Here is a 15,413-nt window from a genome sequence, read left to right as displayed (position 1 = left end):
ACTTATAGACTAAATACAATAGGGGGTCCATGGACCCGTTGACCCCCCTCTGTATCCGCGCCTGTCTGCAGACCCAGTAGAAGCAGAGTTGCACCTGCAACTAGTAGTTGAACCTGCAAGTAAATGTAGGTTCTTCTTCGTCAAATTCCAAATCGAATATTTCAATGTGAAATAACCAAAAAACGGAGCACTTTTCGGGGAAAATTCATTCCAACTTTTTTAAAGTGTTTAAAAAAGGTTTATTTTTGTTTTTTAAAAAACTTCTAACATTAAAAGTAAGTGAGTTACGCTCAAAATATTGTTGGTGCCTTTTATTTTTGGGTAAAAAAATGGCGAAAATCACCCCTTAATAAGCTTCTCAAATAAAATTAATCGTTACCGCTTTACAAGTTACTTTACTTATGTATTGTTTATATTATCTATAAGTTTCATTGGTTCAAAGTGCTCAGTTTTGAAAAAAATGGGTTTAAAATAAAAGATTTTTTAGTTTTGAAAAAAATCGTAATTTTTTATGGAATTAACTTAAAACCAATTAGGAATACCAAAAATCTCAATGAGTAATAAAATGTACGTTTTGCTTTTCTGAATATTTTTGATTTTTTGTTTTCTTGTTAGACAAAAATTGGTTATGCTATGGCTGTTCAAAGTTTGCCTAAACTCGTGATTAGTTACTCGTTCAAGTCATTTTAACTACAGCTTTTTCTAAACGAAGCACTTTGAACCGATGAAACTTACAGATCATATAAATAATACATAGACAAAGTAACTTGTGAAGTGGTAATGTTAAAACGTATATATGTGATGCTAATTAGGGGGTGATTTTCACGATTGTTTTACCAAAAAATAAAAGGGACCAACAATATTTGGAGCGTAATTCACTTACTTTTAATATTACAAGTTTTCTTTAAAAACAAAAATAAACTACCATTATAACTTAAAAACTACCATTATAACTTTATAAAATACGTCCTCCAATAATAGCCATTTCCTATTTATTACATTGACAATATTACAAAATTGTGCTTAAAATTTTCGGAAACGAATAGAACTTGAATTGACTATTTCTTGTTGTATTTTTGCAATACATAAGACAGCATTTGCTGTTTATTTTAATTTTATAAGGCAACATTTATTTTTGTATATTATAATTTTAATCTCGAGTAGTTGATAATATTATTTTTTTTAATAATTAAAATAAAACAGGTCGTAGAAAAAGTATAGTATTCTACTCTCATGTAATGGCTATTTTTTTTTTGATTGTTAGATCGAACCGGGTGGCCATGGGGCCCGTACTGCAGCCTGAGTAGGCTTATTGCACACACCGTTCGGTCTCGGGTTAACCATCATTGGGTTTTTGTCCCCAATGGGTTCGGGATTACTTAACTTGAAGTTAAGTCGTCTGTTACCTATAAGAGGTCCATTCTCCCAGCTAGCAGGACAAGACCCTTTATTAGGTTCTTTACCTGACTTCTGACACTTGGGTTCGAGTTTTCGACCCCGTATTGCAGTCGCCATCGGGTTTGGGCTGGACAGTCAAATATGACATGTGAGGCAGTTTCATCTGCCTCCCCACATCTCCTGCAAACAGGGTCTCCGTGAAAGATCCCCATGTTGTGCAGGTGTTTTCTTAGAGTGCAGTGTCCGGTTAGTAAGCCAGTTACCGCCCTAAGCTTTTTCCTTCCGAGTCGTAGGGCCTCGTCGGTTAATGAGGGGTTTGGCCGCCCCATCATTAACTTGCTGTGCCGCTGTCCCGAAATATCGTTCCAGTGTCGGGTGTGCTGCGCAAGGATCCATTTAGCAACAGCTCCTTTGACAGCCGATTTGGTCACCCCTAGGCCAGGCTCAGGCCCAGTAAGGGGGACAGCCGAACCCTCTCTCGCAAGTGAGTCGGCTCTTTCGTTTCCTTCAACCCCCGTATGTCCCGGCACCCACCCGAGTTCCACTCGGTTTCGGTAGGCCAGGGTTTCCAGGTGTTGTCGGCATTCCAGCACAAGCTTAGAGTTAATTCTCCAGCTGGCAATGGCCTTAAGTGCTGCCTGACTGTCCGAGAGAATACGTATGGTCCTATTCTCAAGGCCCATTCGAATATTCTCTACGACGCAAGTCGTGGTAGCAGCCACCTCCGCCTGGAATATAGTGGTGTACCGCCCAAGAGGCATAGATATGCACACCTCGGGTTCTACACCATACACTCCAGCTCCAGAGCGCCCGCCCATCACTGAACCATGTTACCTCACTCTGCGGTCTTTTATCCCCCTCCACCGGGGGTTTTAACCCCAGCTTGAAGGGAGGATCAAATTTGTGAGTGACCGGACTCCAGTCACTCACCATATCCAGGATGGGGTCACGAATGTGCCCCACAATCCTGGTGTGCCTGTATGACCTTTGCCTCCAGTCACCATTTAACTGCAGCCTGTAGGCCCCTAGCCTCGCCTCGGCCATCACCAGAAGGTGCAGGGGAGGGAGTCCCATGAGTACCTCCATGGCTGCCGTCGGGGTACTTTTCATTACCCCGGTAACACAAAGTAGTGCTAGCCTCTGAACTTTCCCAAGTTCTTTGGCTGCACAACTTTGGTTCATTCATGTAATGGCTATTACTCTTTCTGATCAATTACGACACTCGCCTTCGGCTCGTATCGCAAACTTCATCATCGTGAGTAGTAGCCATCATATCGTTGAATAATATAAGTAATAATGATAAAAGTCTAAATGTTTTATCTCGCTTATTTATTAATGTAATTAATTTTTATTTATTAACTAATTCTTTATACTCATTTACGTTAATTTTATATAATATATTCTCCCAATATTTTTTCGCAAACCAGCAACGTGACAGCCGCCATGCCAGTAGCGTTTAAAAGCAGTGTTAATAGCCCTACAAAATCTAGCTGGTATCAACACTCTGGTGTCCTAATCTGTTAGTATTTGTAAATGTACTGTTTTTCCAAACCCTAACTGATTTCATCACCCTCGTGTCAACACACGCTAGCATCTGTAAATGTACTGTTTTTTCAAACCCTAACTGATTTCAACACCCTGGTGTCTACACACGCTAGCATCTGTAAATATGCATCCGAGCTCTCGTAATGGACAGCCTAAGTCTTGAGGTCACAAAATTGGGAGGAGCTTATATTTGGCTCCAAATAATTCTGTTTATAATGTTAAACACTCATAAGGAATTTTTAATTTATTGTTTACGTGGTTTGTGTGACAAAATAAGAATTTTCATTTAGGTATTTAGTTAAAGAAACGTGCCAATTAAGAGATTTTTATCGTTTTTGCCCAGGTGAGTTAATTTAATGCAATGATTAGAATGTAAATAGTTTTGAGGTTATGTTTATTTTCAATCACTAAGGAATAAAAACCACCTGAGCAAAAACGAATAAAAATCTCTTAATTAACACGTTTCTTTAACGAAATACCTAAATGAAGTCTTATTTTGCCACACACAGCACATAAAAGAAAAATTCCTTATGACCCTTTAAGGTTACAAACAAAATTGTTTGGAGCCAATATAAGCTCCTCCCAATTTTGTGACATTTGTGATGTCAGACTTAGGCTGTCCATTACCGAAAAAAGAACAATAAGTTACAGTAACATAATAGGTTATACACGTTATGTCTATGCCATAGCTGTCGGTCTAATGGCTGAATGTCGAATGAATAGTGACATCCATTGATACATCGTCCTACACCACAGCGTAGACACAAATTGGTTTCAAAAATTGGTTTTTTATGCTGTGGTCCCACTGTGGTCCTACGTCCGTGGGTGACAGGGCTGCCAAATATAATTGGTGTTACAAATATATCACTCACCTCATTATTCTACCATCGATGAAATTATGTAAAATCGTTGTAAAATGTATTTGATTACTAAGTTTTTTTTTCAGATGACCAGAACATCGAAGCAAACTACTAGATACACCGAATCGGAAAATATAATCGACCCAAAACTTTTCAAGAATACAAACCACAAATTCACCGATTATTTTAATAGTTTTGATTACATATTTATAAGCTTTCTGACTATTACTACACTCATTTATCTTCTTTTGTACTTTGAAGAAATTTCCTGGCAATTATCATCAATAGGAAGAATATTTTTGGTAAAATTACTTCCATATTTCGATTGGAGACATCTAAAAAGTCAAGAATGCCTTATACAACCCATTTTTAAACAAACCGAGTTTGTATCTGATCGATTAAATTGTGATGTTTGTGAAGAAATGGTAGGAGTCGATGTGTATGAGGCTCTTGACGAAGATATCTTGGAAGAACGGTATATTAAGCTTGACAACCCTTTGATAATAAGTAAAGGTTTAGATACTTGGCCCAATAATTCAGCATTTATTAAAAATATACAAGAGGAGAAATCATCTAAGTTATATCCTTGCAAGTTATCAACAAATATCTTCAAAGGGATCAGTGATCTGGAAACAGTTTTGTCCAAATTAAAATATTTCGATCAATTCTTTATCCATTTTCAAAACTGTGACCTTGATGCGATGAGAACCTTAAGAAAATACACATTTCGACCCAAAGAATTACCAGCCGCTTATTCACCAACTTTGTATAGCTGGTTGATATGGAATAAAACTTATAACATTACAAATTATAAACCAGTGGAGCTCGTAGAAAAGGTAACAGTTATTGGTCAGCTCTTTGGATCTACATATATCAGACTTATTCCGAGAAAAAACTGCGAAACTCTATGCCCTATCTTGGATATTCTATTACAGAAAAGAGAGTTATTGATCTTCACCAGTCTTTGGGATCTAGAGTACAAGCCACATCCAGTAGGTGAAAATATGGCTGTGATAATGGAATACAGAGATTAAATTTTTAACTTATGATATTTTATGAACTGTATATAATGTATTTTTATCACTCTTTTACTTGTTTATTAATGTTGTGGACGTTAGTGAGGTATTCTTTAGTAGTTATTTATAGCAGTTTTTTCTTTAGCAAGGTTCTGAAACTGTTATCTTGTGGCGGGCGACTACGAACTCCCCCACGCTACCTAGATTTTAATGGGTTCAGTTTTATAGTAGGATTAAAAGCGACTACAAACTGCCCCACACTACCTAGGTATTTAGATAATATTTTTGTGAACATATATAGTTTTTATTTTACTTTATTTACTTATTTTACTATTGTATTCAAAAAGGAACCCAATTCCCAAAGTATGAGCGAAAATTTTAAATAATTAAATAATGAAACTATAACAATATAATCGAACAAAGTTTATTTATAAATCTACATTAACTTATATACAATAAAAAACACTACAGTTAAACAATAACAATGCTTAATTCTAATGTCTGATTAGTGATTAAAATAAGTAAGAACTATATTTTAGATTTTAAAAGTTAGCTGCATAATAATTGCAAACTGACTTAATGAAGTCTAATTTAGTAATGTTTTGATTAACGTAATAATCATTTAGCCTATTTTCAATAAAATCAACTTTTCTTTTTGCCGTTTTATCAAGTTTTTTTTCGAATCTATGTGCAGTTCTAATTTTCACATATACTTCTGCTTGAAAATTTAACAAAATGTCAGTAATTTTAAATAAGTCAGAATGTGATTTATACAAACATTCGTTAAATTTCGAGTGAAACGATTCACATGCGTTTGTAGTAAATATCAGAGATGATGAATTTGAAGCCTACATGTATAGTATAGTATAGTATAGTATAGTATAGTATAGTATAGTATAGTAAGGTGGAAATGTTGAATCTTCCGTTAAATAATTATAAACTAGGTAATCACAAAATTGTAAAACTGTCATCTTCTGGCATAATATTAAAAAGTTCATCAGAAAAAAGTCACAAACATCATTTGGATCTAAATAAGGAATGCCGAAAAACAATTTTAAATATTTTTCAATAACAGTTTGATTTTTATATTCCGAGGACAAACCTAAATTTTGAATTTTTTGGTACCAATTTTGTGTTAAATGAAATTTGCAACAAAAAATAATAATCTTAACTATTTAGAATGGGAAATAATAATAATAAAAAATAATAATAATAATAAAAAAATAATAATGTCGGGCCACACTAACTTGGCTGCATTTTGAATTGCTATTTCAAAATCAGAAATGATTCGCTTCGGTTTGAAATTTAAATTCAAATCTATACATATTGTTATTAATGAATCAAAAGTACTTTTATACGATGGCTGTGATTTATTTGGTAACAAACAAAATACTAGAGGAACATAAAATCCATTTTTGTAGCCATGTAAAATAAACATCTGACAAAAATATTTAGAACAGTATTGAAAAGTTCCATCTACATACAAAAAATCTACATTACACAAAAATTAAAGATTTGTGAAACAACTAAAAATTGCGGAATTATTTTTCGTAGATAATAAAAAGTTTTCACCTGTATTTGGTTTTAAATTTACGTTCACTAACACTTGTAGAACTTCTTCCTGTGACTTGGGCAATGATGATGTGGATTTTCGTCTTACAGCATAGATATTTCTTCAAACGCAAGAAATGTCTTTCGTCGTCAGCGGTAAATTGCTGAAATTTTCCTTCCTCAATTCCTTGTGGACAATCTTTAAAGGTCTTTCACGTATATCTTCTACAGCTTTCCTCTTTGTAGAATTACTAAAAATTTGCCGGCCAACGTGGATATCTGGAGCATGATTATGCTCCACCGATGCTTTTTCAAGAATAACGTAATTTTCATCACCTTCATTTGTGTACACTTTTTGTTGACACCCTTTTTTGATTTATCGCCATCTAACTTTCCATCTTTGGAGACATGGGCCTTTGAATATTTATATTCATTAATTATTAATAAAAGTTCTCCGCTTTGACTAAACATAGTCGTTGGATTCGCCATTTAAAAGTTAAACACTAACGGACAAAACCGGACACTATACCATACCGTAATACCTGTAACTGAAGTGAATAATTGAAAATAAATTTATATTCTTACTTTAAACTATAATCAAATTTGGAATTTCCGGTCATTAAGACTTAATCCCCAACTTGCTCGGCGATGGGGCAACAGGTACTTGGGATTAATGGGCCCAGGTAGTTTGTGGGGCAGTTAGATAACGCCGCTTGTGGCATGTCTAATTTTGAATTTATTTATAATTACCTATGCTTTGTTTTTAAACCAGGAGAAGTAAACTAAAACGACAGATCACAACCAAGAAAGTCACTAGAAAAATCACCAAACACATCTTCTTTTTTGGTTGATTATATCGGCCTTCGACAGTAATCCATAAATATTATATTATACTAAGATGTAGCTAAAGAGTTCTAAAAACAACTGTTTTTTAAATAAAAGTAGACTAAAAATCTTAAAAAGGAAAAAAAAAAGAAAAATGGAGAAAACACAAAAAATTGTCGATATAACTCAATTAACGTATAAAATACCAAAAGTGTCAAAATTTCATAAATGTTAATAGTGTCTAAATTTCATAACAGTTGAGTAAACTTGCCTGATGTTGGACCAATTACAAACAGACATCACGGCGAGGTAAATTTGAATTACTCCTCCTGGTTTAAAAACAGACCATAGGTACTATTTGACGTTTCGTTTTCACTCCGGAAATCTTTCTCTAAAAAGAAAAAGATCATCTACTCAAAGAATTGTTAAACGTTGGTTTATTTTAATACCACTCAGTTTAACTGCGGCGTGAACATACCCCCTTAACATAGTTTTTTAATAACTAATTTATTTATTAAATTAATTATTGCCAATGTTTTAATTAAATACACCAATCATCACAATATAATAAGCGTATTGTACAAGTAGGTTTTAAGTCTCTATCTATACTATATGTTGTGGCCACCAGTAATGTGCATGTTGTTATAATTAAAGTTTATAAATGTAAATTTAATAAGACTGAAATTTTGAAAGGCATTGAGAATATTCGTTAAATAAATAAATAAATATATTAGAGTAATATTTGTGCATTTTAAGTCTTTTTTTTGCATTAATAGTCTTAGTCTTGGATATAATACCGTTTCGTCTCCTTATAATGATATCCATTCTCTATATTTGTTAACCATTTTTGTGACTTAGAATATTTTGTATCATTATGAAGTCAGACTTGATTCTGTACATATCAACACATCGTCATCAGAAAAGTAAACAATCTATTAAACTCTCGTCATATATTATTTTAATAAAGTAATATTTTTACAATTAGGTATATCTCACGCCGAACTGGTCGTAGGTCAAAACAGATGCTTCTTAAAACTTAAAAAAAAAGAGAATTTGCTTAAAAAATATATGTGTATAAAAGTAATCATAAATGCTCACAAACAATAAAAAACCGAAATAAAGCCAAGCAGTTACATTTACAAAAGAAGTCTAGCTTAAATAGTGTTGGAAAACCAACCATAGAATTATAAATGTCTAAATATTTATGTTGTCAAAGGCCACTTCCAAAACTTCCGGTCCCTCAAAAAATCGCATTTCCACTTCCGAAAAATCACTTCCACTTCCGGCCTCTCCAAAAAGTTGGAAGCAAGTAACGCCACGCCACTCTATCACTCTCAGCATTTTCACCGTTTTGTAAGTTAAGTTCTCGTCTAAAAGTTAATTTTTCATTCTCTCTCATTTAAATACTACAAGAGCAAAATAGTTATCAAGTTTATAAGTGTTTTTCATAGTTTACATGTTTTAAAATGATAAATCAGTACTTCAAAATTAAAATCAGTGCAGTGTATAATTTCACATCCATAAAAAATAGGAAACTGAACCATTTGCCTACACACCGCAAAATCCTGTAAACTGTAAGTACGTACAATACTTATACATACTCAAATTCGACAGGTCGTCACGAGGGTTTGACGCTGTAGGAGGGAATTAGTGGCACAATCCCCGTTATTTCTCTCACATTTTCTCTCACTTATTTTCGTCACTCTCAGCATTTTCACCGTTTTGTAAGTTAAGTTCTCGTCTAAAAGTTAATTTTTCATTCTCTCTCATTTAAATACTACAAAAGCAAAATAGTTATCAAGTTTATAAGTGTTTTCATAGTTTTCATGTTTTAAAATAATAAATCAGTACTTCAAAATTAAAATCAGTGCAGTGTATAATTTCACCTCCATAAAAAATAGGAAACTGAACCAGTCGGCTACACACCGCAAAATCCTGTAAATTATAAGTACGTACAATACTTACACATACTCAAATTCGACAGGTCGTCACGAGGGTTTGACGCTCTAGGAGGGAATTAGTGGCACAATCCCCGTTATTTCTCCCCTAAATAGAAAAGTACCTAGACGAAAACAAAAAAAAAAAAATCAACGATAATCCAGAGTTCGAAGAAAAATAGAGAAATGGTCAACAGGAAAATGCAATAGATAACAGAATGTAACAATAAGGATACCATGTGTTTTTACAAAGAAACAAGACGACAAACTCAAAATTTAATTTCAAGGACAACAATGCTTAAGGATAAAACTGAAGCAAGTATCACTGAAGCAAGTATGCTGATTTGTGCATAAGTTTACTGCGAGATTGGATAAATGTTTGGGATGGATAACCCCAACACGTGTAAACTATATGCGATTTGTTGGCGCGGTTATCTCAACAGCGAAGAAAACTATATCCAGAGCATATCGTAAATATTATGTCCCAGGATGAAATGAAATATGTGCGAAATTGTATCAAGAATACAACGAAAGCCAAGACCGAGCAATTGCGGACGAACTACTGCACAGTTTGGATGCAGCCAGATGACAAAAATGGATGGAAACTGTGGAAAAACTAGACTTTAGTAAATCAAGCAGAAAAGCATCGTCCTTACTTAGAAAACTTGGTAGTAGCAGACACTCAACTAGAGATAAAGTACTAATAGTTCCCAACAGAGTGGCCTCCCACACTGTATCAACCTGAAGGCCACCTAGAGATCGTCACCACACCACGAAAATACTCTGACGAGTTTACTCCAGAAGAATTTACTTCTGCAATATCAGCAAATTAAGTCTGGAAAGGCACCTGGCTCCGATAAAATACATCCAGAATTTTTACTCCACTGTGGCAAATATGCTAGGAAATTGCTGGCTGATTTCTACACAGATACTTTAAAATCAGGAGAAATCCCCCATTTAATAAAAAGGCCTCCATTATAGCCATATTAAAACTAGGAAAGGCAAATGATTAACCCCAAAACTACCGACCGATTGCACTGCTGAACTGTGTCTATAAACTGTTGGAACGCTTAATCTACAACATAATTAGTAAAAACATGTTTGGGTTGATACCTATTGAGTAAGCAGGGTTCCGACCTAACCACATCTGCACAGATCAGATTCTATCCCTAACAACACAGTCATATTGAAGCAAATTTTCAAAGAAAGCAAAAAACATCCGTTGCTTTCATTGCCCTATCAGCTGCATACGACACCGTCTGGAGTCTGGAGACAAGGACTAATCTGCAAACTAATCCGTGCCATCCCGTGCCAAAAGGTAATCAAACTCATTGATAGCATGCTCACCGACAGACCTTTTCAGGTCACAATGGACAACTTAAAAAGTGTTCAAATGAAGCTAAGTAATGGACTGCCACAGGGATCTGTTTTGGCACCCTTACTGTTTAATTTATACATCGCGGACCTACCTAGGACAACTTCGCAGAAATTTGGCTACACTGACGAGTGGGCCATTGCAGCAAGACATAATAACATGGGTGTTACAGAAACAATACTGACGGATGACCTTGCCGTTGTGGGTGAATACCAAGCGGTCTAACTGTGTATACTTTTACATGCATCTGATCCACGACGGAACTGACGCCACATACTGTTTACAATAATTTCTGACGTGAAGTTGACGTTGACAAGTATTTATGTGTTTAATAAATCTTAATAAATAATAAATATTTTATTTGGTAACATAACAGGTAACATTATGTATTAAGCAAGTATTAAGTCAATAATTTAATGCATTCCTATTGGCAAATCAAGAAATCATTCCGGAAACCAAGAGTCGGCCATTGTTATGTCAAGTGATCGATTACTATTTATCGGCTACTTTGAACACAAGAATTTTGTTCATAGGTTCTATCCTGGATAATTTTATATCAATGGTGAATACTTTCGTAAATGGAGGCTACTGCTCAAAGCAACGAAAACCGAAGTGTGCTGTTTCCATCGGAATAATTCTCAAGCCAACAAAAAACACTCTGTTCACTTTGAAAACAGACTACTCACTCATAACTTAACACCAAAATATCTTGGAGTGACTCTTGACAGAACTTTTAAGGAACACCTAAAAAGAACGGCAGAAAAACTGAAGACGCGAAATAATATAATTCAAAAGCTATGTGGCACCACATGGGTGTCCTCAACCTCCTTACTCAGATCATCCGCTCTCGGACTCGTATACTCGGCGGTTGAATATGCTTCCCCGGTATGGCTCAATAGCAAACACACGAAAATTATTGATACCCAATTAAACCAGACAATGCGAAGGATCTCAGGTACAATTCGACCCTCTCCCTGGGATTTTATTTCTACCTCGGCGACTGTGGGAGGGCCAAGTAACCGGTCCTGGTCCCTAAAATTGTGAGGAGAGCACGACCGGTGAAACCAAGAACAGTCCCAGCGTCCAGCGGTTGGGCGCCGGACACCGCCGCTGGACGGTGGCCGGGGGTTGATAGGGGGTTCCAAGCACCGTGCGGGGGGCTCCGCCGTCGGACTCCGATCACAAATCTCTATTCGAAAACTTTTTCGACATACCCACTGCGAGTAGCCGCCATGTCTTACCCCACCAATGTACCTTTCCCACCACACATCCATTCCAAATTCCGCGTAACAGGCGAGACAGCAGTTACGCGGAAACTCCAGGTAGCCTGTGAGCACACCAAGGCGCAATGGACTAAAAAGCTCATACCGAACGTGAGACTGTGGTACCGCTGCAGGTTTAAGAGGGTCAATTTCTTTTTTACCCAATTCTTGACCGGACATGGGTCTTTCAGATCGTTCACGCACAGAATCGGAAAAGCGAATGACGACCTATGCCGGACCTGCCACGTGAGGGAGGACGCAGAACACTGCGTTTTCCAATGTAGCGTTTTTACTCAAGAACAGGTAAGGCTTTGGAATAGATTCGGCGACATAGGCCCACATAATATAATAAATATTGCTATCCAGAATAAAAATAATTTTGAATTTATAATAGACGCGGTCACTAAAATAATAAAGCAAAGAGCTATAAATGAACGGGTTGAGCAAAACGGTTGAGGTGGGCAAAAAAAATAAAAAAAAATATAAAAATAGAAAAAAAAACAAAATATTTATTAACAAAAAGACACTGTAACACACTTACATTTACGGCGTAAGAGACACATGACCCTATTTCTTTCCTAGGGCTCATTCTCAGTGTCTCCTCTAGAAGAGACCAATTTATCCTGTAATAGGATCTGAGTTACTTCCCCCTGCTGATTCAGGCAGGTGCTAATGTGCTTCCTTATAAAAATCCACCCTTCAGGAACCAGGCTCCCCCCTATCCGTCTGCCGCGTTTAGGCGGGCATGAATAGTATGGGATCACGAAAATTGTTCCTCCTTTTGAGGCTTTCATTCACAGACTGCGCGGAATATCCCCAAGTATCGTTCGCTAAGGAACACGTCCAGGGATTTTCCGGGTCGGAAGAGGGGATGGTTTTAGTTGGTAAGCGGCTGGTTATGGGGGGCACGCGAGACGCATGGATCATACTCTGGTGTGTGGGTCCTATCGTGTTCTCCTCTACTGTCCTAGTCCAACAGTACTAGGGACACCTTCCCTAGTCTGCTAAGAGCGTTCCACCTCAATCCAAAAAAAAGGTAGCCTATGAATACAGACTGCCACTGCATCCGGAGGCAACCGTGATAAAAAGCCTAGAGGAGTAAACATCAATAAAATAATCCCCACTATCACGGTGGAAGGCATCGTGCCAAAGATATGAGAGATGTGAGGGTTAGAGCACCACAAACGATCCCTTCAGGATACATGGCGACCTCCCGAAGTAACAAAGCCTTAGCACGGTAAGGGTGCACTGCCGCGCCAGACGTATTTGCCGTGTGCAAGTACTTGGAGGGGATACGAGAAACGATCGTGCGCGAATAGCGGAGAAATCTTGCAACGTTTTTAAATATTTCATTCTTAATTAAAATTGTCAAATTGACGTATACTTCATATCCACTGTCAATAAAGAAAAAAATTATATGTTGCTCCACAATACTGATATGATATGCAATTATTATATAAAAGTAAATTTAATTAATTGTATTTTGCTTGTAGTAGTGCATTTTAATAATTAATTTTATTTACTACATACAATTGTTTGTCTTTTAATAACATAACCTTAATATTACTTTTTCTTCTTATAATTTTTTTGGGTTATGGCCTTGACAATTGTCCAGCAACCAGCAATATATTTAAAAGTGCGAAAAATGTTGCCGAGCTATGAATCCAGGTGTCGCTTTTCCGAACTTGCACTTTCGAGCACGAACTTTCAGCAAGCTGAAAATTTTTTAATAGCTTAAGGGTGTCTAATCGGACAAACTTTGATGTATGGGAAGACTGGAAGAGGGGAAATTTTAATTGTGGAACAGGTTAAAAATTTTGAACGTCCGACTACGAAAACGTTCCATGTATTTTGTCGGACAGAACTTCCAATTAATTTGTTACCCTTTCATTATACTGTCCTGCAAAAATCAGACTGCTATTTATCACGAACTGGGCATTTTAATGAGTGGAACACGTAGAACATGTCAAATGACAGGAATTATGACAGGTGACAAATAGCAGTCTGATCTTTGCATGAGAGTTTAATGAAAGGGTAACAAATCAATTGGAAGTTCTGTCCGACAAAATACATTGGACGTTTTCATGGTCTGACGTTCCAAATTTTTAACCTGTTCCACAATTAAAACTTTCCCTATTCTAGTGTTACCATAAATCAAAGTTTGTCCGATTAGACACCCTTAAGGTATTAACAAATTTTCAGCTTGCTATTAATCAACTTTTTTTTCATACGCGGGATCCAGACCTACATGTCCCGGCTCGTAGGACCATTTATGAGTAATATAAAAAAACAAAACTGACAGGTGACAACAATGACGACCATCGGCGAGATAATATGGACAATGCTACGGAAACTGAAAAAAAAATAGGGAAAAACAGTTGCAAGGCGACTTAAAAAAATAATTGAAAGGAGAGATGATGAATAGTTTTAAAAGAGAACTCGTAAGAAGACACAACCAACAACAAAAAATGAATAGGTCAACTGTTGCAAAGCAGCCGACATTAGTAGAGGAGGAAATGATAGAATATAGTGAAAACGAGGAAGAACAGATAGGGGAGAAACAACCACAGTGTGTTAGGATACACGGCATCTCTTAGTAATCTTCTTATTAAAACAAATCCTTTTAATAATTAAAAATGTCTTTGGCAAAACAACTACGTTTGTTTATAGTAAATACGATCGACCTACATTAGCACATCGGTGTACCAGTTTTCGGTTTGACCAAGGTCGGCTTGAAATAACAAATAGTATTCATTATTTATAACCTAGTCGACTCAGCGCTTTTAACCAAAACAATCTTACTTTCATTATATACCAAAACAATAAACAGGAGAATACCGATTATTAGTTCTAATTCCATTGCGAACAGTAAGTCATTAATATTTGAGATCCCAAAGGGCAAACATCACAGCTACTGAGAAATAACGTACCACCAGCTCTTTACTGTTAGTACTCTAACTTACGAAATAAATGCATCTACGATAATACGAGTTATTTCATCAACCCTTATGGTAGGGGGTAACCACCCCTTATTTATCTGAGGTGGCTCAGAAGCTAGGAGCCACCATATGGCGATCCAAGACCAGGGACGAACACAGGACTGGTAAACGGGACGAGTATGGAGAAAAACGTCAATGTTCTGGTACCTCGACCACCCTAGAATACACTGTGGTATGTAGAAAGGATGGAGACATCAGGCCTGACATGGAGCTAAATGGACAATGGTATGGAAAATGGAACTTGGTATGGAGATGGAACATCGTGGGACTATGGACAATGCTATGGAACGTGCAGCGAGGACTTTTGGGTGATACGAACAAAGACGTGTAAAAGTGGTAAGTCCATATTAGCTATTCTTATGATATTTCCACGATATGACTCCTGATTCGTATAACCATATAATAAAGTAATATAATCGTAATTTAAGATACACATAATCTAAGTTTTACCTATTTTTATCTACCTATTCTATTTTAATTACCTTATTGGTATTATAAGGAATTTTTTTTTTACAAATATTATGGTTATTTATAGAACGTAATGATACATTTTATATTGTAACGTTACAAACGTCACATCTTTGATATTTTGTTTTTAAATAATTATTTTACCTTATTTTCTTTAATATTTCAATAATAATTATC

General features: G+C 36.1%; 1 protein-coding gene across 2 annotated transcripts in view; it reads left to right on the top strand.

Moving 5' to 3' along the window:
- LOC126881349 (uncharacterized) overlaps positions 1–7,936 on the top strand; it is an 89,243-nt gene extending 81,307 nt beyond the window's left edge. For both annotated transcript variants that reach the window (XM_050645592.1, XM_050645593.1), the window contains exon 2: positions 3,890–7,936. In XM_050645592.1, coding sequence (XP_050501549.1) covers positions 3,890–4,837 — 948 coding nt within the window. In that variant the 3' untranslated portion in view covers positions 4,838–7,936. The remainder of the gene's footprint in view (positions 1–3,889) is intronic.
- The last annotated feature ends 7,477 nt before the right edge of the window (positions 7,937–15,413 follow it).

Source organism: Diabrotica virgifera, chromosome 3 (genome assembly GCF_917563875.1).
Source record: "Diabrotica virgifera virgifera chromosome 3, PGI_DIABVI_V3a".
In the NCBI taxonomy this organism is placed as follows: Eukaryota; Metazoa; Arthropoda; class Insecta; order Coleoptera; family Chrysomelidae; genus Diabrotica; species Diabrotica virgifera.
This window is presented reverse-complemented; position numbering and strand designations above follow the sequence as displayed.